Source organism: Nuphar pumila, chromosome 16 (genome assembly GCF_984573655.1).
Source record: "Nuphar pumila chromosome 16, dmNupPumi1.hap1.1, whole genome shotgun sequence".
Taxonomy (NCBI): domain Eukaryota; kingdom Viridiplantae; phylum Streptophyta; class Magnoliopsida; order Nymphaeales; family Nymphaeaceae; genus Nuphar; species Nuphar pumila.
The window spans coordinates 1142583-1166145 of record NC_143264.1 but is presented as its reverse complement, the minus strand read 5'-3'; the positions used below and the strand labels follow the sequence as shown (position 1 = coordinate 1166145).

Here is a 23563-nt window from a genome sequence, read left to right as displayed (position 1 = left end):
TAGGAAGAAGCTGGGTCCTAAAACAGTAGATGCTGTCTTTTTGGGTTATGTAGAGAACAGTTATGCCTACAAGTTCTTAGTAATTAAGTCTGAGATATCTGACATAGATGTTAACTCTATTGTAGAGTTTCGAGAAGCTACATTCTTTGAGGATGTATTTCCCATGAAAGTTGGTGTACCTCAGAATCTGTCTTCTTTAGATATACCTTCAACTTCTGGTTCCATTCCAGATCATGTGGAAAGGATGACAGATATGGGGGTAGAACCATCTTGTTCCCATCCTAGACCCAGTGAGTCTGAGGAAGTGGTTGAACCTAGAAGGAGCAAGAGACCAAGGATTACCAAGGATTTGGGGAGTGACTTTATCACTTACCTTATCGAAGATGATCCTCTCACTTTCCGAGATGCAATGGCTTCAACTGAAGCAAAGCATTGGAAAGATGCCATTAAGAGTGAAATGGACTCCATTGTCTCTAATGGTACTTGGGAACTGGTTGACCTCCCTCGTGGTAGTTCCACAATTGGGTGCAAATGGATCTTTAAGAAGAAGTTGAAACGAGATGGATCTATTGACAAGTACAAGGCAAGACTGGTTGCCAAGGGGTTCAAACAAAAAGAGGGAATAGACTATTTTGATACCTATTCTTCGGTTACCCGGATGACCACTATTAGAGTGCTTATTGCACTGACTTCCATTTATGATCTTTCGTTCCATCAAATGGACATGAAGACCGCTTTCTTATATGACGATCTTAAAGAAGAGATCTATATGGATCAACCTGAGGGTTATGTGGCTCCTGGGAATGAAGATAAAGTTTGTAGACTTGTTAAGTCATTATATGGACTTAAACAAGCCCCTAAACAATGGCATGAAAAGTTTGATAATATTATTTTATCATTTGGCTTTGTTGTCAATGAATCTGATAAGTGTGTTTATTGTAAAGTTAAAAGTGATGGTTGTATTATTTTATGCCTGTATGTAGATGATATTCTACTGTTTGGTTCCAATATGGGAAGTGTTAATGAGACAAAGTCGTTTCTTAGTAGCAAGTTTGACATGAAGGATATGGGTGTTGCAAATGTGATCTTAGGCTTAAAGCTGGCTCGTTCAGCTGAAGGGTTAACCATTTCTCAATCTCACTTTGTTGAGAAAATACTTATGAAATTTGGCTATAACCAAGGGAGATCTGTAGCAACTCCATATGACCCTTCTATCCCTCTTCATAAGAATACGACTGGTGTTCCTGTGTCTCAATTGAAGTATTCCCAGATTATTGGAAGTTTGATGTATCTTGCAAATTGCAAGAGACAGAATATTTCATTCTCTGTGACAAAATTAAGTAGATATACAAGTTGTCCAAATCGCACTCATTGGAAGACATTGGACAGGGTACTTAGATACCTGAAAGAAACTATTTCCTTGAGTTTGCATTACAAGAAATTCCTTGCGGTTCTTGAGGGATATAGTGATGCGAGCTGGATAGCCATGAACTCTGGCAGTTATGGCGTGACAGGGTATGTATTTACCTTGGGTGGCGGCGCAGTCGCCTGGAGATCAGTAAAGCAGACCATCTTGTCTCGGTCTATTTTTGAGGCTGAACTCTGTGCTTTAGATGTCACAGGATTGGAAGCTGAATGGTTAAAGGGACTTCTTGAGGAACTTCCTTTAATCTGCAAGCCAATTCTTGCGATATCTGTGCATTGTGACAATATGGTCACTATTGCAAAGATTAAAAGCACAAAATATAACCAAAAGCAGATAAGACATATCCAAGTCAGAATAAAATCTGTAAGGGAACTGGCGTCTCAGTTAGTGGTTGTTGTGGACTATGTTGAATCCAAAGAGAACACAACTGATCCATTAATGAAAGGACTAGATAAGTCGTTAGTCCTAAAATCCAGAGAGAGGATGGGACTGAAACCCATCAGTAGTTCATATGCAGTAGCAACCCAACCTATCTGAGTGGAGATCCCACAAAGTAAGTTCAATGTGGTAATAACAAGCTGTAGGGTGAACTGGATAGCACCTTATTAAATATGATACCTTGTATCTGTGTCTGTTCCTCTGTTTACTCTAGAAAGTGTTGTAGCTGCAAGTTAAGGAATAGTTAAAACTCTGAATGGGTTCAAAGCCTTATAGGTGAGATGTTAGCAGTGCATCTTTGGAGAAGCACACCTATGTGAGTGTGACTGTGTGGCCGCAGTTTAAGGAATTGGGTTATTCCTGAAGTCACTCATGAAACAGGATTCGGGAGCATGGCCTTTAACGCGCCGCCCCTAAAGATTACAACCAGAACCTTTATCGTGTTGTTGTTAATGGACAATCCTACACCTAAGGTTCAAGTTCAAAACTTCAGTTCACTTCGTTATTGTGGGGGTAAAGTTAGTCAACTAAGGTAGTGGTTCAAACCGGAAGGTATCATTGTTGAAAGTATGATATGTCCTGTTGCAGATTGTCTCATTTTGCACCTTGGTTTCCTCCCGTTTCATTCTTTGAATTTGTGGGGGAATGTTAGGTGTAAGAAGGAAGGGAGAGAAAATTCAAAGGAGAAACTTGGTTGTTTAGAGGAAGTGGTCTTGATGAGGTGGAATGGTCCCATATTGCTTTTGCTTGAGTTTTCTAAGGGCTTTATAAGCAACTAGTGAACTCATACACTTGTTCCTGAGAACAAGGGAGTGGGATGACCACCACACATACACGCGCGCGCGCGCCCGCCCTCCGTGTCGTGCCGTGTCGTGCCGAGCCAGGCCGGGCTCAGGCTCGGGTTCGGGTAATTGGCCCTTTAGGGCCATATCCAATCAAGACAAAGTACCTTTTTACCCAAAGTTTCTTTGGATATTTGGATTCGGTAACAGATTATGGGAATGGATAACGGGTCACGACTCCTCGTATTCCGTGCCCGTTATGGCTCTTAGGATTCCGTAACGGATCTCGATCTTTCGAAGTCCGTTAATGGATCACGTATCCTCAGAATCTGTAACGGGTCCTTCCACGTTTCATAACCGTTCGTGGGTTATAAAAGCGTGGTAAGGGCTGGGGTTACGCACAGACAGAGACAAACGCATTTCTGAAGCTCTGCGATTTTCTATCTCCCCTGTTGCTCTCTCTCTTTCCTAAGTTTTTTCTGACGGGTGTTCTGCAACATTTGGTTCGTGGAGGTTGTTTTCGAAGGACGATCCGCCGGAGTGCACCGTTCGGTTCGTCGTGGCTATTGTATCCTGGGGGAAGGACGTCGGACCCTGATTTGAACTGTATGTGGGGGCGAATCTTCTCTAAGGGTAGTACTTTCGTACGCCTTAGCCTGTTACATAATCTAAACATGGTTTTATTGTTTTCGTTATGTTCTCTGCTTCTGTTTGCTCTTATGTTGTCGTCTGGATTTTGGTCTGATACGGAAAATGTCATGATTGCTTCCTGTTTTTGTTTCGATTGTCTGTTGATCATGCTGTATACACTATTATATTTACTGTTTTCTATCGTGTATTATATCATGATGACGATTGTGAAACTGTGTGATCCGAAATATGATCCAACATGAATGACGAACCCTTTTGAGTGAAAAGATCAGGTGCAATATGTTGGAACAAATAATTGTGCATTAAGCACCTGATCACACTCCATCAGGCCTTGGGCCATGCAACTGGCTGATGGAGTGTGGCACAAATTTTGTGCCATGTGATTGCACTCATGCGGACTCCCTTTTGAGTTCTGGTTGCACTCATTCACACAAGTGTCTCCACAACTTATCAAGAAGGTGAGGGGTGCCTCTTGTTGGGTAGGAGCAGCTAGTGCATGTCACTTTGTGTTGAGATGTTGCAGGTTCAAAACCCAATGATATAGTTGTATAACTGGTAGGGGTCTGCCTATCCTCAGCTTGCCTTTAAAAAAAAAAAAAGTGTGTCCACAACATAGTTCAGATATGACAATGGCATCCCACCAAAGCAGGATGCAAGTAATGTGTCCTACACTGGCAGGACTCTTATATCTCACGTTTGATGCCGGGCCCACCAATAACAGGACACAGGCACAGATAATTGTGTCCAGCCATTGGACTTCCCTCTAAGGCTTAATCAAAGTACTTCCACTAAGCTCAATGTGGTGCGGCAACTGACACTAAGAATAGGCCAAAGATGTGTGCCTAGGATTCTCTCTTGACATAATGGCCAACAACACTGCAGCAGAGATATGTGGTTGTTCAACAATAGTTCACACACACACACACATACAGCTGCAGCAATGGATCATGCAAAGGATCTGCTTCTGTTGTGCACTCACTCACCTCACCTGCAACAGATATTCATCTCTTCTATCAAACACACACGACGTGATAGCACATGGTTGCTCTTCTCAATTCACCTGCATCATAAATTATTGACCCCAACTGTTCAACTAAATGTGTTGTCCTTTTTGCATTGATTGCCATCACAAACCATTTAACCTATTTGGGCAACCAAACACCCCATTACCTAAAGTGCAGCAACATTCCAATATATTAAAAGTGAAAAGCATGGGCTCTTGGCCTAGGATTCCCTTCCATAATTGAGAGAGAGGCACCATTCTTAACCCCAATGTAAACAGTGGCCTCTGGTAAGGTCAAGTGATCACATGCGTGCACAAAAATGATAGAACATGCCTACACATGGTGGCACGTTCGCATTCACACGTGTTTTACAGTGTTTAATAAATGTGAGTGATGTTCCCTGAGGGCAAGGGGTAAGCCCGCAGAGTTTTACCCAGGACAGCGACCTTAAGGCAAGCAGAGGGCCAGCACTAGGGGTGGCAAAACCTGACACGACCCGCCAACCCGACCCGCCAACCCGCCTCTTAGGCGGGTTCGGGTTGGGTTTAAGCCAACCCGTTTAATAAACGGGTCGACCCGCCTAACGCGTTTATTAAACGTGTCAGGTTCGGGTTGGGGGTATGCCAACCCGCCAACCTGGCTGACCCGTTTAATAAACGGGTCGGGTTCGGGTTGAGGTATGCTGACCCGCCAACCCGACATGATTGCCACCCCTAGCCAGCACGGCTAGGTCTCTGATCACAAGGGTGGTTTCTTCGTAAAAATATCAAAAAAAAAAATTGAAGGATGTGGTCACGTGTATTTTGAGTTTGGTTTGTATGACACTTAAAACCTGGTTAGTTGTTAACTCAATTTAAACCTAAAAGACTAAGTTTGACATCCCTCTGGCTCAAACTTGGTTTCACTAAAATTTCAGTTTTTTCAAAGCTGTTTTTTTTATAACTCAAAGAAACCACACCTGGCACGAAGACCTGGTCGTGTTGACTCAGCTTGTCATACCTACGATTAGGGGTGGCAATCGGGTCGGGTTGGCGGTTTGGTGGGTCGTGTCGGCGGGTCAGCATACCTCAACACGAACCTGACCCGTTTATTATACGGGTCGGCTGTGGCAAACACGAACCCAACCCATTTATTAAACGGGTAACCCGACACGCACGGTTAACTCGTTTAATAAACAGGTAGGGTCGGGTAAACGGGTTGGCGGATCGGGTTCAGGGTTTTACATTGAAAAGTTTACGGGTTGGCGGGCGGGTTGGCAGGTTGGGTTCGGGTAAACGTGTTGACCCGACCCGCCTAACCCATTTATTAAACGGGTTGGCGGGTTGGCATACCCCTAACACGAACCCGACCCGTTTAATAAACGAGTTAGGCGGGTTGACCCATTTACGACATGAACCCGTTTAAGCCAAACCCGAACCCGCCTAAGAAGCGGGTTGGCGGGTCGTGTCAGAAATTGCCACCCCTACCTACGATCGTCAAACCGGTGTAAAACTCCAAGGCTAGAACTCCTGCCCCTGAGGCCTATGGGGAATGTCTGCTTGCTCAGAGAGGTGACGTCCATGGAAATGGAACCTTGACCACACGTCTAGTGGCCAATGCCCCACCCCTATGCGCCAACCTCCTTGGGCTATTTGTTCAAAGCTGGGTTCCACCTAGTTTTTGCAAAATTGAGGGGGATGGCAGTTTTTTCAATAAAACCTTAGATTTTAATGTACAAACTTAAATTATGGGTTTATTGTCATACTGTTGATGTCTAGTAAGCATTAATTTTAGTAGTTAATGAGCATGGCCCATTTTCAATTGGAGCACCAACTCTTTTATGAGATGAACAAGTCCTTAACAATTGGTACCCAAGTGATGGTGAAATTAAAATGCATTTTGCATTTTTTTTTAATCATAAAACCATGGATCACAGTATTATTTTTAGACCCTTCCACTTTTAAACAGGTGGGAGTTGTACACTATGTCACAGATATTACTTGTTATCAATTTATCACAAAACAATAAAGTCTCGATCTAATCATGATAAATGCTAAATATCACCTTTACCAATGTTATGACCTTGACAGAATTGAACAGTTTTTATTTTACAAATTTATTTTTATACCATTCTTTTTTTTAATTGTATTAAGACATGTTACACAAAATAACTGAATTTATCACAATTTTCTTCCGCTGCAACAAAATCCCGATTCCAATATTTGTGATTTTGTTGTGCATTATGCATTAGACTAAAAAATAAAAGTAAAAATAAAAATAAAAACAAACAATTTTAATAAAAGGTTCTTTTATCTTCTTCTTCTTCTTTTTTGGTGGGTGCGTAACAGTATCCGCCGATATGCACCTTATTGGCAGAAATTCGATACGCTACAGGCTTGAATCGGCTATTTTTTAATAATTTTAAAAATATCAAAATTACTTTTTTAATATTATTTTTATTATTTTAACACGTATCATGTTATGATTAATACGTTGTAATTTTTTATTATTTTTGGGCCGATACAGAACGATTCAGTTGAGTAAGGGTATGGGCCGATACAGCTGAATCGGTGGCCCAAACTGACAACATTGTGCGGGGTGGTGGTGGTGGTGGTGGTGGTAAGTTTGTACATATGAACCAGGACTTGGAATAATCCGGATTCATTGCGTACACTAAATTTTGTGGCCATCTACATCAGTCAAGTAGCTGTAGGTCCACATGATGTTCAAATCAAACAGTTCACATGGATAGTCTTAATTTCATTCATATGAGCTAATGGGACAAGATACACTTTCTTCCTTTGAAAGGAAAGAACAATAGGATATGATAGCCTAGCCCAGGCTCATGTTCAGCATGACCTGATCTGCTTCCTATTGGGCCTGTGTTTCTGTGTGTAAAAAATAAATAAATAAAATGAGAACAAATGACCCAGTTGCACTGGGCCCAATCTGCCCATGCATACCCCATTAACCAGGCATGCTTAAAGATTAAATTGGGCATAACTTTATGACTAGAGATATGTTTGCATTTTAAAACTACAAAAATTCGAATATCTAAGATTATCCTATTTTTAAATTTGTTTGAAAGCCAACATTATTCTTTAATGGAGAGATACACCTTTAATGATGTCCCCTCTCATCTTTAGTATTTTTTGAGTATTATGCCGGACTAGATCGGGTCAGGCTGCCTGCTATTCTAGTGTGGTTGAACTGGGTCCAGGTGCCATTGGGCCTGATTTAGAAATGGCCAGGCTTGAAACAGGCTGGGTTAGGTCCATTGTGAAAACTAAACAGCGCAGGCTCAAACCCAGCTTCCTTGTCCACTGGATCATGATTAGGCCCATTCTGTCGGTTCTGGGACCAAAAGTTGGGCCCCAACCCGTCCCAAGCAGGGTATCCGAGATGTTGCTTCTATGGTGGTATTGTACCAACATAGCTTACCGTAGTACCCGCTTGATTTTTTATTTAAGGAAATTTAAGCTCTAATCTAACATTTGGATCCTGCCTATTTTATTTATTACTTTTATGTACTAAAGTTGACACAAAGAATTTTAAGGTCTATTAAACATGATAAAACCTTCTGATATAGTAAACAGTTAGATTTTAGATCTATGCAAACAAGAGTGTACCATCCTATGGTACAACACCATATATTTACACGCGCACACACACACACACATATATATATATATATATATATATATATGCGAATGACAACCTCCTCACTGGAAACCCTCCCAAACCTCTCCAATGAAATTTTTTTGGCATTCTTTTTTTTAAATTCTAACCATATAGATGTGTATTTACTATAAATCGACACTTGGATCATGAATTTTTGATAGAAAAAATGGTATTTAGAGCTTAAAAAATTTATAAAAATTGTACACTGTTTATTTTGAAGCTTATAAAAACCTACTCATGTATCAGAATCAAATGCTCCAAGAACTAATTTTTGTAAAAACAAGCATATAAATCACATCTATATGTTCAAAATTAAAAAAAAAAATACCAAAAATCTATTAAAACGTCTATTGCGTCCATTGAAAAGGTTTGAGAGAATTTTCTATTGGGGAGGTTTTCATTTCTCAATATATATAGAGAAATAAATTGGTAGTTGCTCACAAGTTAGGTGCCAAATGATATGTGCTAAATGGGTCTTTCTACCCTTTTAGTAGTTTTTTTTTTTTGCAGTTTCGACCCCATAAATGTGTTGGGCATGATTGATTTAGAGGAATCCACACCTGGAACATGTGTTTTCCATGAAAAAAATGATATTTGAAGCCTTGAAAATTTACAAAGATTTTAAACCATTGATTTTTTGAAACTTATAAAAACCTACCCATGTGCCAGAATCAAACGCTTCAAGAAAAGATCCCTATAAAATCAAGGACATAGATCACATCTGCAGTGTTAGAATTTAAAAATAAAATAAAAGAGACTGAAAAGCCAATTTAGCAAGTTCATTTGGCACCTAGTGTGTGAGCAAATCTCTCTCTCTCTGTCTCTCTCCCTATATATATATATATATATATAAACACTAGGATATGAGAACTCATGTATGAACCGTGATTTTCAAGAGAGAAGTAAAAATGCATATGGGACCCACTGGTACTAACCTCCATGGGTATGGAATCTATGGATCATCATACTAACTTTCACCATAATATGGGTGCGTGATCTTGCATCCAGCTGGATATGGATATGGATAATCAAATCTTTGAAAATCTAGATTGCGTCCTTATCTGACTATATCCAACTCATAAAAATAAACTACTGTGAAATCTAAACATATCCTATCCATATTTTTGTCATAATGCATATCTTTTGCGAACATTAGTTAAAATAAACTGCAGCGAAATGGGTTGTATATGGAATACTCCAGCTTGATATCGGTGGACCTGGATCTGTACAATTCATAACCCGTATCCATGTTTCTTAAATGGATGTGAATGAGAAAATAATCGCAATACTATGTTCAACCCGTATTCAGACTTATTTTTAAGTGGAGCTAAAGTTTTGATATGGACCCGGGATATCTGGATCTGGGGCTCGGTCCTTTTTTTTATCCCACCTGGTTTTATCTGGCCATGCATTTGGATACTGTATCGGATCCTACTAAACCCAACCCGTTTACAAAATTTCCAGCCCGAATTGGCGATAATGTGCACGGACACGAGGAAAGTTGTAGAAGAGGGGTAGGTGGATCCGTGGAAGGGGGTATAATGGATTCTATGCAAATCTTAAAATGTCATTCATATCCCATTTCATTTTTACTTCTATTTATATTGGCACCATTCTGAACAGCCACTATATATGGCAATATTTACACAACATGCTTCATAGGATATGGCAATGCATGTCATGTGTGAAAATTGTATGGATCTATCTTAATGAAAATGGACCTAGGTCTGTGTTGGATTGAAGATTTGAGATCCTAGGGTCTCAAATACATGGGCATCTGGCCCAACCCTCCTTCTCCCATCGGACTAGAGATTCGTGTATTTTGAATGGTATCGGAATCACGGTTTTGAACCGAGGTCCGAAATCCCATGTTTGCAAAACTCTAATCTAGCATGAACTCCATATCAAATCAGACCATTTTGAAAAACCAAAGTTTCCAAACTCCTTTTAAATATGCCCCAAAAGGGTTTGGCTTGACCCGGCCTAAGCGGCGAGATCGGCAGTTTAGGTTCAAATCTCATGGGTGTCATCTCTTGCCCAAGCCTAAGCGTGGCAACTCCCTAAGAGCAAAGGGGTAAGCCCACAAAGTTTTAAGTGATCATAAGTATGACAGGTAGAACCAGTGCGGCTAGATCTCTGCTCTTGAGAGCGGTTTCGCCATGTAAATATATATATATAAAAAAAAACTCTAAATATATTGGGTCTCTATTGAAAATCAACACTCTTTTTCTTTGAAAAAAAAGATTCATGTGTTTGCATTGTCGTCGTCGCAGTAGGCCCCACAAAAATACCCCATAATGTGTGTCTCCACACACAACGACTTTGCTTTCTAGGCTCTATAAGCAAACACTCTCCGCCGAAGCCCCCTTCACTGAATTTGACAACCATGGAAGTAAAGGGAGTGGGTGGGGTCTAGTTGAAAATATGGTTCTCTTTTTGGCTAGGAAAGGGAATCCCTTGTTTGCATTCTTGAGGTAGAAGCCACAAAAACCGAATAGGTGCCATACATTTTCGCAAAATCCCTCTGGTTTCCAAGGCATGCAAATGCACTCCATGAGAAAAACAAAATCCAGGTAAAAACTTTCTTCGCTTCTTCCATGCAAAGAATGCCAGCTTGACGTGAGAAAGCACTTTGCTAATGCTACCAATAGTACAAAACTGATTCCATTATCACTATACCCTGTAATTTGTGTTTGTTTGATCCGTTCATAAGGGCAAAATTGTCATTCAAATATGAACTCACACAAATGCGAGAAATAGAATAAAACCTAAGGACATGTTTGGAATCTACACTTTGGGATGGCCGTTTATGCAATTGGTGTTCTCGAGGCCAAATCTTCGTCAAACGCGGATGGTGGTAGGGATGGCGGGGGATGGAGGGACAACGCCCCCCCCCCCCCCGCCCCGCCTCACCCGGTTTGGACCAGGGGATGAAGGGTATGAAACGGGGATGGAGGTTGGTATGAAGGTTAAAATCTATCCCCATGCGAGGATGGACTTATGCTTCCCCCCGCCCTGTTCCGTCCCGTCTCAATCCCTGTGCCCCGCCCCGCCCTGTCCCCCAATCCTTTAAGGAATGACTATACACTAAGGGAAAACGGGGCCCGCCCTGCCTCACCCCGTTTGGACCGGAGGACATGAAACAGGGATAGAGGCGGGGGTGAAGGTTAAAATCCATCCCCATGCGGGGATGAAGGTTCAGATTTTGAAATGGGGCGGGGGTGGAGACCTTGTCGCCCGCCCCGGTCCACTGCCATCCCTGAATGATGGTCCCGACTCCAGTTTGGAATCTCCGCTCTAGGATGGACATTTATGCATTTGAGATAAGGAAGTGAGGCCCTTTCTCCTTTGTATTTACATAAAATGATGGATTTGGCAGCTACCGTAGCTGACAAAGCAGCTGTCACTTCCTCAAACGCATAAACTTCATAAACGCGCATCTCAGCTACACATCCTAAGGTTTTGTGTTTAAAATCCTAGGGTTTCAAACATTCAAAGACAAGTCTTCCTTAGGTTTTAAATATTGAAGACAAGTCTCTAACTCAAACAAAAACTTGATTGCTTGCATTTAGGGGAGGGCATCCGGCTGGCCCAGCCGGGCCTAAGCTCATTTAGAGCTTGGCCTATCGGGGTTTAAGTGTGGCTAGTCCATGACTCGGCCCATTGACCCCTTGGGACAATGTTTAGCGGGTTACTTCAGCTTGGCCCAAATTCATTTGTACATTATTTCTGAATGCGTAATTCTTAAATAAATAAATAAATCAAGTCTCATGCACCCAACCAATTATCTTTATATTTTTTACAAAATTAATATAACTAATTAGGTAAAATAGTAATAATAAATAACTTAACTTTTCATGTACCCCACTAATTATATTTTTAGTTTCAATAAAATTAATAGCTTTTGGTCACAATATCAATTGACCACACATTATAACAAATTTGACCAATTGATTTTTTTTATAGTTTTGCCCTTTTGTTGCCTTAAAAATTAGGCACCTTGATTAAGACCACTTGTGTACATGAAAATAAAGCACCATGTAAATTGTCATCTCAAAAAATTAGGCACCAGGCTTTTGATCAATATGCCTAATTTTTTAGGCAACAAAAAAACAAAATATTAAGAAAAAAATTAGTCATATTTGTTATATTCTCTATTTCGCAGCCAGTTAATATATTGAACAAAAAATAAACACCATCTACATCATTGTCTGTTTTTTTTTTAAAAGTTGGTGTATGAAAACTCTGAAAAGCGTTTGGTAGGGAAAGGATAGCTACATTATGCTACTCGTCTTTTGCATCTGTGTGTGTGTGTGAGAGAGAGAGAGAGAGAGTAGTGAAGAGCAAATAAATATTTGCAAAGTAACTCAAACAGTCACTTATGTAAATTTTCAAAATGTTCGCCGTTTTAAAAGTAAATTTTCCGTATGATATCGCCAATCAGGCAATCATAAAAGGGATATATATGACCTTTTAGAAATTTAAAGGGACATTGTCAGGTCGAATTAAAGACGAAAATTACGGGAAGCGCACTCTTCTCTCTCTCTCTCTCTGTGTGTGTGTATCTGCTGCAGGGTATAAATGGGAGCGATCGTTGCACACAAAGAGGGCGTGAGAGAGCAAGGAGGCACGCGTAAGCACCGCCATAGTATCTGGCGGAGAGAGAGAGAGAGAGAGAGAGAGAGAGAGAGAGAGAGAAAAGATGGAGATGACTTCGGTTGGGCGGTACATGGCCTACTCACCGTCGCCGTCTCCGGCGCCTCATTCCCCTCACATCTCCGGCATTCGCTCCGCCACCGCGGCTCTCGTAGAGCACGACAAGTATGCCATCTCCTTTCTCTCTCTCTCTCGTCAGAAATTTCGGGACTTGATGGACTAGATGAGTGATTTTTGCTCTGATCTTGATCATTCTCGCCCTAGTTTTTCTCTGGGATTTTTCCTCCTTTAGTTTTCGACGTGGGAAGAATCGGATCATCGACATGGAAAGACTCGGATATCATGAATCGGATGATGGATTCTTCTTTTTCTCTTTTGTTTTTTTGTTTGTTTGTTGAGCTTTCAGCATATTTTCTCTTGTTGACAGAAAAAATATTTACGCTCACACGTCGTTTCGTAGATTTGACAGGAAAAACAATGTTTTTTAAGCTTATTTTTGTTATTGATTTTCTCTTTCATCCTCGTATTTGTGTTGCCTACGCGAAAATGTATCGTTTTGTGTATCGGATGGATGATTTTTCTTTTTTCCTCTTTAAAATTTGGCCTAGATTGTGTTTCCTCTTTATCTATGGAATTTCCGTGCAAAAGTCTCTGCATTTCATGGTTTGCATGATCGATTTTTTTCTTAGTTAAACTGCGCGTTGGATCCTGTTTTCTCTCATTTTCGTAAGGTCATGAAAAATGGTGGAGTTCCATGGATCGGACGATTTTCTTTCTGGTGTTTGATCTTTGCGCGTGCAGTCTCTTTTTTGTTGGAAAATTTGCTCGGAATTTGCAGTCTTTTGGACTCCTTTCGCTGCTTATTTTAGGCTTTCATTTTGCCTAATATTTTTCAACTTTATTTTGTTTTGCTTTATGGAAACACTTGATCCTATTTCCTGGTTATAATTTATTTCTATTTAAATATCTCCCGTTGGTTAATTTTGAAAGTGGCCATCTTGATCTATTGCTTGTCTCCTGAAATAATTTTCTTAAATTTTCAATGAAATGGAATGCAGCGGTTAATCCACTGCTGGCTTTGTGTTTACTTGCACAGATTTTCAATGAAGTGGAATGCATGCGGCTAATACACTGCTGGTTTTGTGTTTACTTGTGATTTGACTTGTGTATTATTTTCTTTGTCTTTTTTAGGTCTTTTCCTTGTTGTTTAAGTTTCGAATTTAGTTTTCCCCCTTCGATGGAGCCTGTCGATTCAGATGGGATGGATGATCAATTATTATCATTTTCGTTTTCTTTTCCTTTTTTTCTTTCTTTTGTCAGAGACTTGTATATGCAGGTTTTTTTATGTATCCATTACTCATTTTATTTAACACTTAGCACCTCTTCTATGGGGTAATGTGGTGATTATGTTGCTGGTATGTAGGAGTTTTAGTTTACTGCATAATGGATGTTATGCTTTTGCATTATCAAATTTCTAAGATATTCTCAAATTGCTGATTTCTGAGAGATCAGACATGCAGACAGAAGAAGAAACATATGTATCCTATTTAGTACAAATTATGTCAATATTTTATGTACTCATTCTTACTTAGTGGAGCCAACTATTGGCAGATACCTGTCTGATTTGCTGGCTGAAAGAGAAAAACTTGGACCTTTTATGAAAATTCTTCCGCACAGCTGCAGGGTCTTGAATCAGGGTGAGATATTAGTTTTGCAAATGATCTTATCTCATGGAACTTGGTTATTGTTCTTTGAATCTTGAGTGTCATTGCTTACCAATAATTTGCCACTTGCCGTCCTTTTATGTTGCAGAGTTATTTCTGTTATTCTGATTTGATGCTGATTTTACTTTGAATATTTATATATTGTGCATTCTTGAAGTTTGAAATCTGTTGGATGATGTATAAATTTTGACATGGTGGATGTTAATGTATATACAGTGTTTGTGTTTCACTATCATTTGTTTAAGATAATTGTTTACTCGCATTTGATTAGTTTCAACTGCTGTGGATTCCAGAATTGAAGAAAAATGAATCAGCTAATATGTTAAGGAGGAAATAGGAAGAATGACCAGTGGCTTTGAAGGGGATGTTATAATCATGGGGGCATTACTGGAGTAAATTATTTTTTGGCCCTTGGTTAAAATTTCAGTCTTGAATTCAGAGATCTGAGGTGAATTATAACTCCCTATTCGTTCTGATTGAAATTGATCAGAAGCCAGGACATGGAATGCTGGGGAGCACCAACATGCACATTACTGTTGGGATAACCCACAAACTACCGTCTTATATTTGTATAAAGGTGCGAACATGTGAGAGTAATTGTTAATCAGCTAAATCCATAGTTAGGTGTTTGCTTCCTGATTAACAGTGTTATTAAAAACGCGCCTCAAGGCGCAAAAAGCGCGCCTCGCCTCAAGGCGAGGGGCTTTATGCCTTGAGGCGCACATACAAAGCGCAAAAGCTCCAAGGCGTGCGCCTCATGCGCCTTGAGGCACACACCTCGAGGCGAGGCGCGCCTCAAGCCAAGGCGTACACGCCTCAAATGTTTTAGTCAAATGAGGGTCAAAGCCCTCATTTGACCAAAAAATAGGGTTTTTTTAATCAGTTTTAACCAAGTCGAGGCATTTACCCTCTGTTCTCCCGCCTGCTCTCCCTCTCTTCACGCTCCTCCTTTGCCACCGTCGCCCACGTCGCCACCACTTCCACTGCTGCACCCGGTCGCTCTCCCTCTCCCAGAGGTCAGGTATGTTGTTTTCCCTTTCATTCTCTCTCTCTCTCTCTCTCTCTCTCTCTCTCAGAAAAGGAGGTTTTCCAAATTGGAGCAATTCAATCAGGAGCAGAACACCAAATTCCTGTGAAATATGACTGATTTAGGCTAATTTTGGCGGATTGTTGTGCTGTCAACTTGCAACCAGCTTGCTTGAGTTGCCCGTGTCAATCCATGCAACTATGTGGTCTACTAAGTCTTTGTTGCCATCAGGTGTTGGCAGGAACCAGGTGGTTTTGATTGTTTTTGAACGAACTGGATGATGTTAGTGAGCTGGTATCCATTCATAGTAGTGTCGAGTGATCTTGGTGGTCATGTTAGGATTGCACTGAGCTTGGCCTGCTCAGCCTTGTTCATTTGGGTCAAATCCAATTAGAGATCAGACTCAGGTGTTGGTGCTGACCCGAGCTTGAAACCATGACAAACAGAGCCAACAAGTAGATCTCAAGTTGGATTCATATGAAAAGTATTGTATCTTTTAGCATTGTTAGTAATAGGAATCGACATGCTGGATCACCCCTTTTCAAACCACATACTCCATTCAAATGCTCTACGGCATTGTGCATGACATAAGAATCTTGTAAAAAAATATATAATATATGTTTAAGAATTGACTCACGAAGTTGTGCTCCCTTTGCACATGCTCATCTTGACAACCCTTCATGATCAGCTCGTGGCTTGGCTAATTGAGCCCCTTTTATGAGATCTTAAAATTAGCTGAATTGGACAAGCCACAGGCTGCTCGACTCATTCCCATCCCTATATTACAAGATAATAGTAGCTATAGAAAATGGTGACATCAAACATGGTTATTTTATAAAAATAAGCAGAGAGGCAGACCATTTGCTAATATTTTGGGATGCTCATGCCATTGTTTTCTCTACGTATCAGTGTCTTTTGTACACTTTTTACATTGGTATAAAAAATTTAATATAATCTATGTGATGTGGTCCCTTCTACTAGGCTGTTGTTTTGGTGTTGAACTCATACAAATACCAGTCACCAATATTGACTATATTTTGAAGGTATCATGATGTCAATGTTTTTTTCTGCAACAACTGATAAAAATGTGAATGCATTAATGTTATTTTTACATGTTAATCGCATATTTTTTCAGTATTTATTTGAGATTTTTTATTTCTTGTTGGTTGTTGCTTCATCAATAGAGAATTTTTTAGTTATTTATAATTTTAGATAGTTTTTTTAAGTTAGTTTTTTTTTTAAGCTTACACTTTACGCCTCACCTCAGATTTTGGTGGAGCGCCTCGCTACGCCTCAACGCTTTTCACAACACTGCTGATTAATAATGCATGGAACATGAACGCTAGAGGGCCACTATTCTTAGGTCACATATGGGTAGAGAACCACATGATTTGGTGAATGGGAGAATATAGTATACTGGTTTATTTGCTTCTTATTCATAAGCTACATTCATAAAATTAACAGAATGATTTAGTATTAGTGTTCTTTTCTTTGCTGTATGTAGATTTTGTTTTCCACTTGTGTCATGTGAAAATTGTTTTCATATCTTTTAGATAATTAATTTAAGGTTTAACCAATATTTATATGTAAGGATAATGTGAAATCCTGTTCTTTTTTCGTTTCTTTTTTTTTGTGGGAGATAGAGAAGGTGGAGTTACCTATTAATCTTAAGTTGTTGTGTCCAAACCATGCAATGGATGTGCTCCAGCTAGTCTATTAGGAAAGAAAATCTATTCATAAATAAGTTATGCTGACACAAATAAAGATCCCAGTTCAAATAAAGTTGAGACACTTAAGTAGTATAAAATGTAATTAAAAACTTCGAGGCATGTTGAAGTGAACAGTGGTCCCCAAAAGCCTCTTAAGTGCTACAGAAAATATTAGGATTAGTTACAAAGTGATTAGTTAGCAATTTAGCATTTGATTCCAGCTTCCGAATGTAGCAAAGAGTAACAGAGAGACCATGTTCCACATATTGTTCATTTAGATGTTAAGGCTCAAAACAGTATGGTACAAAACACCAATTCTTTGTCAAATAGTTCTATGAAGGAAACACCATCCATGTTTTAATGTATAATTGGGATGAACATGAAACCCATATGATTTAAACTAGAAGATCTGAAGGTCTCTTGCTATGCTGTTGTTTCAAGAGGAGAAATTGCATTTTGTTTTATCCACTGAGAGATTTATTATGTGAAGCTGGTCATGCTTACATTGGAAAACAAGCATGCTCAGTTTTCTTTAGGAAATGAGCTTTCTGGTGGGATATAGAAGTGGAATAACTTCCTTCAAGCAAGTGATGGCTGAAAACTGGATGGGTGTTTCTCAATTCTCAATGATTGAATATTAAAAGGTTGGATCACCATTTATTTTCACCAGAAATTGGCATATTGACACTTGTCCTCTTTCCTTTCTTACTATATAACAGTGAGGAGATGCCCTGTAACTATAGATTTCCTGCCCACAAATTAGACAGGCTCTCCACTTCTAGTTGAATAAGAATAGAGGGCGGAAGTATGTGAAATCCATGCTGTATCACTAGTGACCTGTCAAATAAGAATAGAGGGCGGAAGTATGTGAAATCCCTGCTCTATCACTAGTAGACTTGACTTTATCTACAACACTTGCTGAAAGTCACTTGATTATCCCCAACATGACCTCATTGGCTCTTGAACAGTATAGAAAAACTCAAAACCATGTTAGCAATTTGGCATTAGCCTTTTTACTCTTGCTTTATGATAGCAATTTGTTTCTTACTGCCAGTTGACTGGATCCAATGCATGAATGCACGTGAATTCATTGGTCTCAACATGACTTCTCAGCCATTTTTTTGCTATTTAGTAAATTTTCCTACTTGAAATAGAAGGGTTGCATTTTTAATTTTTAAGCTTTTATACCAACATAAAATAGTCGCTGTAGATGTGAACCATCGAATAAATGCGTAGAACATGGGATGCTGCCAGAGTTTCTGTGGGTAATATGAGGTGTCAGAGTTATAATTGTATATGCCATGATTACTAGAAGCTTGATGTTAGAATAGAAGCTCACTAAAGAAGTACGAAGTCTGATGCCTCCCAAAGTTGGGAAGCTTCTCGTGAAAGCACTCATAGCATACATGGAAGCGTGATTCTCTTTTCTGGACTAGCATGATAGATGACAGACTATAGTTGGTAATCATGAATCCTCATTGTTTGAGCCGCAGTACCTGTGAACATTTTTTTTTACCATTTGGTGGTTGTGGGTGCCTCCCTCTCCTTTGTGTGTGTGTGTGTTTGGTTAGTCATAGAAAAATAAGAGGAAATCTAGTTGCAAGGCTTCATTTATTTTATGCAAGTGATGGGAAGAAGAAAATGGACATAAATGAGTAGCATCCTTGAGGGTTGGTCACCATCGACTGTTGATGAGAATGCTAAAATTGCTTTGGATGTGGATGGTGGTGGTAGTTTTTCTTAAATGCACTTGTGACGTCTCTGCTCACTGTTACACAGTACATTTGAAAATACAAAGAAATTCATTTTTAAGTACTTTATTGAATGTGGGGGCATTTGGATGGCCCTTTGACCTTGGAAAAAACACATTGCTGAAAATTCAGGAGAGGAGCTATATTTGGGCCAAGAGCATATTATGCAACAGTGTTTCATACTCCATGGATTATTTGGTGTATCATGAGTTTGTTTGGGCATACAAAGGCTAGACATGGCATGGATTACAGACACTTGGTTGTGACTATGTAGTGAGTTGAATGTATGTACGCTCAGTTACTAGTAGCAATAAGTTGTGACTCATGCCTTGTGTGACCTTGGCATTAATATTTAACGAGTTCAATTTATGGTCAATTTGGAGTTGGGAGGTAAGTATCAAGACAGGATGCTTCATTGGGTAGCTGTGGCCAGCCAGTTTGGTTCCATATCTTCTATGGTTTCATTTTGAGAGCGTTTTCTTAATCTAAATAATTGTGTTTATCATGAGTGGTCATGATCTTGTGCTTCTTTTGTCATTTAGCTATTCCAGGTATCATGGTTAACTATTTTAAGGTCAATCACATGAACTTGGATGGTAGTTTACAAGTGATTATTGGTTTTCTATTCAACTCTACCAAACTGGAGTTTTCTATTTGGAAGTGGCATGACAAAATTTTTGGCAACAGTCATGTAGTGTTTTTTAAAAGTACAATCCAATTAAAGAACAGCATCAAATTATGTGAAACATAAATAGTACATTTACTACATTTCTTGCTTGCTGGGGGAGTGATTGTTGCTGGTCACAGCCATCCTATTTTAACCAGAATAGGACTTGACATGCTTACAGCAGACCTGGTTTGGGTAGTATTTTAAATGGGTTCTGTGCTTCTGCATCCTGTTGTTATGCCAACCTGTTCTAACTCTGTATACAATTATCTCATCCTCTACTGAAAACTAGCTTTTGTTATCAACATTGTGACTAGTTGATATTGCACCATCCCAGATTTATAGAACATGTCAAGTTTTAGACTTCTTTCAAATTGATTTATGAAATAGTTCATTTTGAATTATGATGTTATCTATTTCTATTGCACATTATCAGTAATATGTAGCCTGCTATATTATACTGTCTATGACTACTTTCTGATGTAACTAAATGATGAGAGAAGCACAGACTTTCCTGCAGATATTTTTCAACCAAAATTATATTTTATCTGACACTGATGTTTGGGAAGTTTACAAGTGTTTTAGAATACCTGATGCGTTCAATGGAGACCCTTCATTCTCTTTTCCCTTTTTATAAAGCTTTTTATTAACCTATGGATGGTTTTTTTTGTTTTTTTTCTTCTTTTTAAACTTGTCCCACATGATACTTCCCTGATGTATCCATTTTTACCAGCTAATTCTTGAATACATGCTGACTGTTATCTCTTATTGAAATTGAAATTTTTGAAACAGAAATATTGCGTGTAACTACACTGTTGAGGAATGCATCGTTTTTAGATCAGACTGGGCTTGAACATGCTAGCCCACTGACTTCTGGAGGATTATTTTCAAATGGTGGAGCAGATAGGAATGTATGGGCAACAACATTCCAATCAGAAGTACGGATACTAACCATTAACATAACTCCTCTTTCCTGCTAATTTACTCGCTTCAGTAAGATTCCAGACATTTTCATACTTTAGTGCTAACTTGAATTCAGTTTTGGATAGGAGTTCTCACGTTTTAAGTTTGCTTCTATTTGATTGACTACTAGAATTGACAACTTTGCTTAGAAAACGTGAATTACTTTGAAATTTTAGATGCATCTGGGATCTACTCCTTTGATGGAACGAGTATTTAACTAATTAATATTCTTATTTCGGATGAATAAAAATGATTGTCATGCCCTGTCAAAAGGTAAGAAGTGAGGGTATTCCATGTATTGAAGTTAGGCAAAAGGTAGATGCAGTTCAGAATATCTATGTTGTTGGATGAGCATGAGCACAGTCTAATGGATCTATGGACTAGATTAATGTTCTAATTTATTGCTAAGATGCATCCTGAGATGCTGCCTCTTTGATTTTGAGCAAAGAGGAGAGTATGTGGAAATGGCAAAAAACTAAAAAGGAGTCGCAACATAGTTTGTTTTGTATGTGTATGTAACCTAAGATGGTCAAGGGGGTTAGATTGCCATGAACTACATGTAGGCTTTTGTTGGGCCATGTTGATGCAGCAAGCCAGGGTGACAACCATCTCTGACTTGCTCTTACTTTAAGGTGGAACAACAATGTTGAATCAGCTGTCTTTGGGGCTCTTGCTCCTTGCTTCTTGCTGACAGGATGGGTAAGAACCTAGTCTCTTGTTAGGAGTAGAGCATTGACATTTAACGTCATCTGGTTAACCCCTCTACAGGATACGATACTGGTGGACCTGGTTTTGCTGCTCTGATACATCTGTCATAACTCCGGAATTATGCTTTTGCATATAGATTATAAAGACCTTGCCACTCAATAAGACAATGTAGATGTTTAGTGGTTGAATAGGCTAAGAGTGGACAATGAACGTAGTTGGTATGCCTGATTTAGTAATCACTGATATTTTCATTCCTAAATCTGCCAACTATCCTGTATTTTTTCACCTTTTACTAATTTAAATAGTAGTTACTACTTGATTTTGCTCAATTAAGTTTACGCAACTAGATTGGCTTCATTTGCTTCTGTTAAAATTTTGGCTTTTTCTTCCATTTTCTGCTTTTTCCTATTCTTCTAATTCTCCTTGGACTTGTTTTGCAGAGGCTAGGAGGAATGATGCAGTCACCTAGTCATGGGTGGCTTAGTGCACAAGGATGTCCATCAGGCATTGTTTGCAAGAAATCATTTAGGATGGACATTCCTGTGGACAAATATCCTAATGTAAGTGATCTCTCTCTCTCTCTCTCTCTCTCTCTCTCTCTCTCTCTCTCTCCTGAGAATTATGTTGTTGATGCAGTACAACTTTGTTGGGCGCCTGTTGGGTCCTAGGGGAAATTCTCTTAAGCGTGTGGAAGTTACTACTGAATGCTGTGTCTTGATTAGGGGTCGTGGTAGTATCAAAGATCCAGCTCGGGTAATTATATCTTTTTCTGCATAACTTTCCTATCCATGTTTTATATTTATACTTGGTAGCAGAATGCAAAGACATTACCGCTGTAGGACACCTGCTCGAAATTGATAAACTGAAACTTTCAGAAGAGGTAACCTGGTCTTGGTAGCTGCACAAAAAGTAATTTGATGCCAAATTTGAGCTTTTCTTGAACTTGGATTTACTTGAGTTGATGTGGTGCGTGACCTGGTTTTAAAGAGTATTCGGAGTGGTATTATGAACTTTTTTTGGGCCAACCAATGTACACTTAGATAAGCTTGTGGTTTTCTACAAGGGGATAAACATTTGTACTGTAAATTGAAGTATTTAAATCAATTCATCCATACTGGCCAAAAGCATATTGTATCCTGTGGATAAATGGTATCTGAACAATCCTCGGACAGCTGTTCATGAATCTTATAAAAGATGAACCTGTAGCTCGGGGACAATCATCTCATTGCCATGCATTTTTCGACAGGAAGAGTTGATGAGGGGGAAGCCAGGTTATGAACATCTGAATGAACTACTGCATGTAGTTGTAGAAGCCGAATTGCCGGTTGAAATAATAGACGCTCGCCTGATGCAAGCACGTGAGATCTTGGAAGACTTGCTGAAGCCTGTGGTATGTTTTGTTGTTATATTATTACTAATTCTGATCTTCTGGTCATGTACTCATGTCACGTTGAGCTATTCTACAACTCTCTGCAGGATGAGTCTCAAGACTATTACAAGAAACAACAGCTCCGAGAGCTTGCTATCCTGAACGGAACGCTTAGAGATGACAGCTCCCAAATGTCGGGATCTGTTTCTCCCTTTCACAACAGTCTAGGGATGAAGAGAGCGAAGACAAGGGGGTGAAGGTGGCATTATGGAGCCTCTGATCTGTTATTTACTGCAAGCTACCATTTCCGCAAGAAGCTGTGTCATCCGTTGGTCACATTGTTGAGTGACTTCAGATGCCGATACTTCGAGTCCTGAAATCCTACCTTGTTGGTGTTAGTCTGCTACTTATCAGGGTGATGGTGATTGTGGACGAGACCGGTTTTGGTTGTCGGTGCTAATGCGTAGCAAGAGACTGGGTCATTAAAAGTGACATGCTTTTGTGGTATTGTTGTAGTTGTTGAGAGTTACAGTTTTGATGTATTTGTTTAGTGTCAGAGACGCATAAGTGTGCCATTTGTGTACAAAAGAGAGATGCAAGATGCCTCTATGAGTAGCTGGTTTAAGTTTCGGAGGCCGAGTAGCGAACTGGCAATTCTTTCTTGGGATTCTCTCAAGAACGTGGTGTTAATTTTCTATCATATGAGATCGTGTGTTAATTTATCGCCTAACTTGTCATCTTTGATATTCTCCTATGTTCCTCTACAATTTCATATCATAGGAAAGGCTGGCACGGGTTTCTCTTGGGTACCCAACTCAGATCATGCCCAGATATCTGGGTATCATCATAAAAAATGTTGCCTGAACTGACCTGATTTTGGGGAAAAAAATGACCGATGTTCAAAATTGCAAATATCCGACATCTTTAGGACTTTTGCAACTCTGAATTGAGGCGTTATTGCCATAAAATTGTACCACCTGTCGGTTAGGTTTAATTCTCGCTTAAATTTAGAATAGCTGTTACTGAAA

At 39.5% G+C, this 23563-nt stretch overlaps 1 protein-coding gene across 1 annotated transcript; it reads left to right on the top strand.

The window, feature by feature from the left end:
• Positions 1–12563: 12563 nt before the first annotated feature.
• Positions 12564–23265, top strand: LOC149812608 (KH domain-containing protein At5g56140-like). The gene is made up of 7 exons (XM_089992460.1): positions 12564–12782; positions 14229–14314; positions 20288–20433; positions 21607–21726; positions 21803–21919; positions 22413–22556; positions 22643–23265. The coding sequence occupies exons 1-7, from the start codon at positions 12664–12666 to the stop codon at positions 22790–22792; spliced, it is 882 nt and encodes a 293-aa protein (XP_089848586.1). The 5' UTR covers positions 12564–12663; the 3' UTR covers positions 22793–23265.
• Positions 23266–23563: the final 298 nt, after the last annotated feature.

Coding starts and splice junctions, on each gene's coding strand:
- LOC149812608 (XM_089992460.1), top strand. CDS start 12,664: ATGGAGATGACTTCGGTTGGGCGGTACATGGCCTACTCACCGTCGCCG. Junction 20,434..21,606: donor CAACAACATTCCAATCAGAA/GTACGGATACTA, acceptor CTTGTTTTGCAG/AGGCTAGGAGGAATGATGCA. Junction 22,557..22,642: donor AAGACTTGCTGAAGCCTGTG/GTATGTTTTGTT, acceptor AACTCTCTGCAG/GATGAGTCTCAAGACTATTA.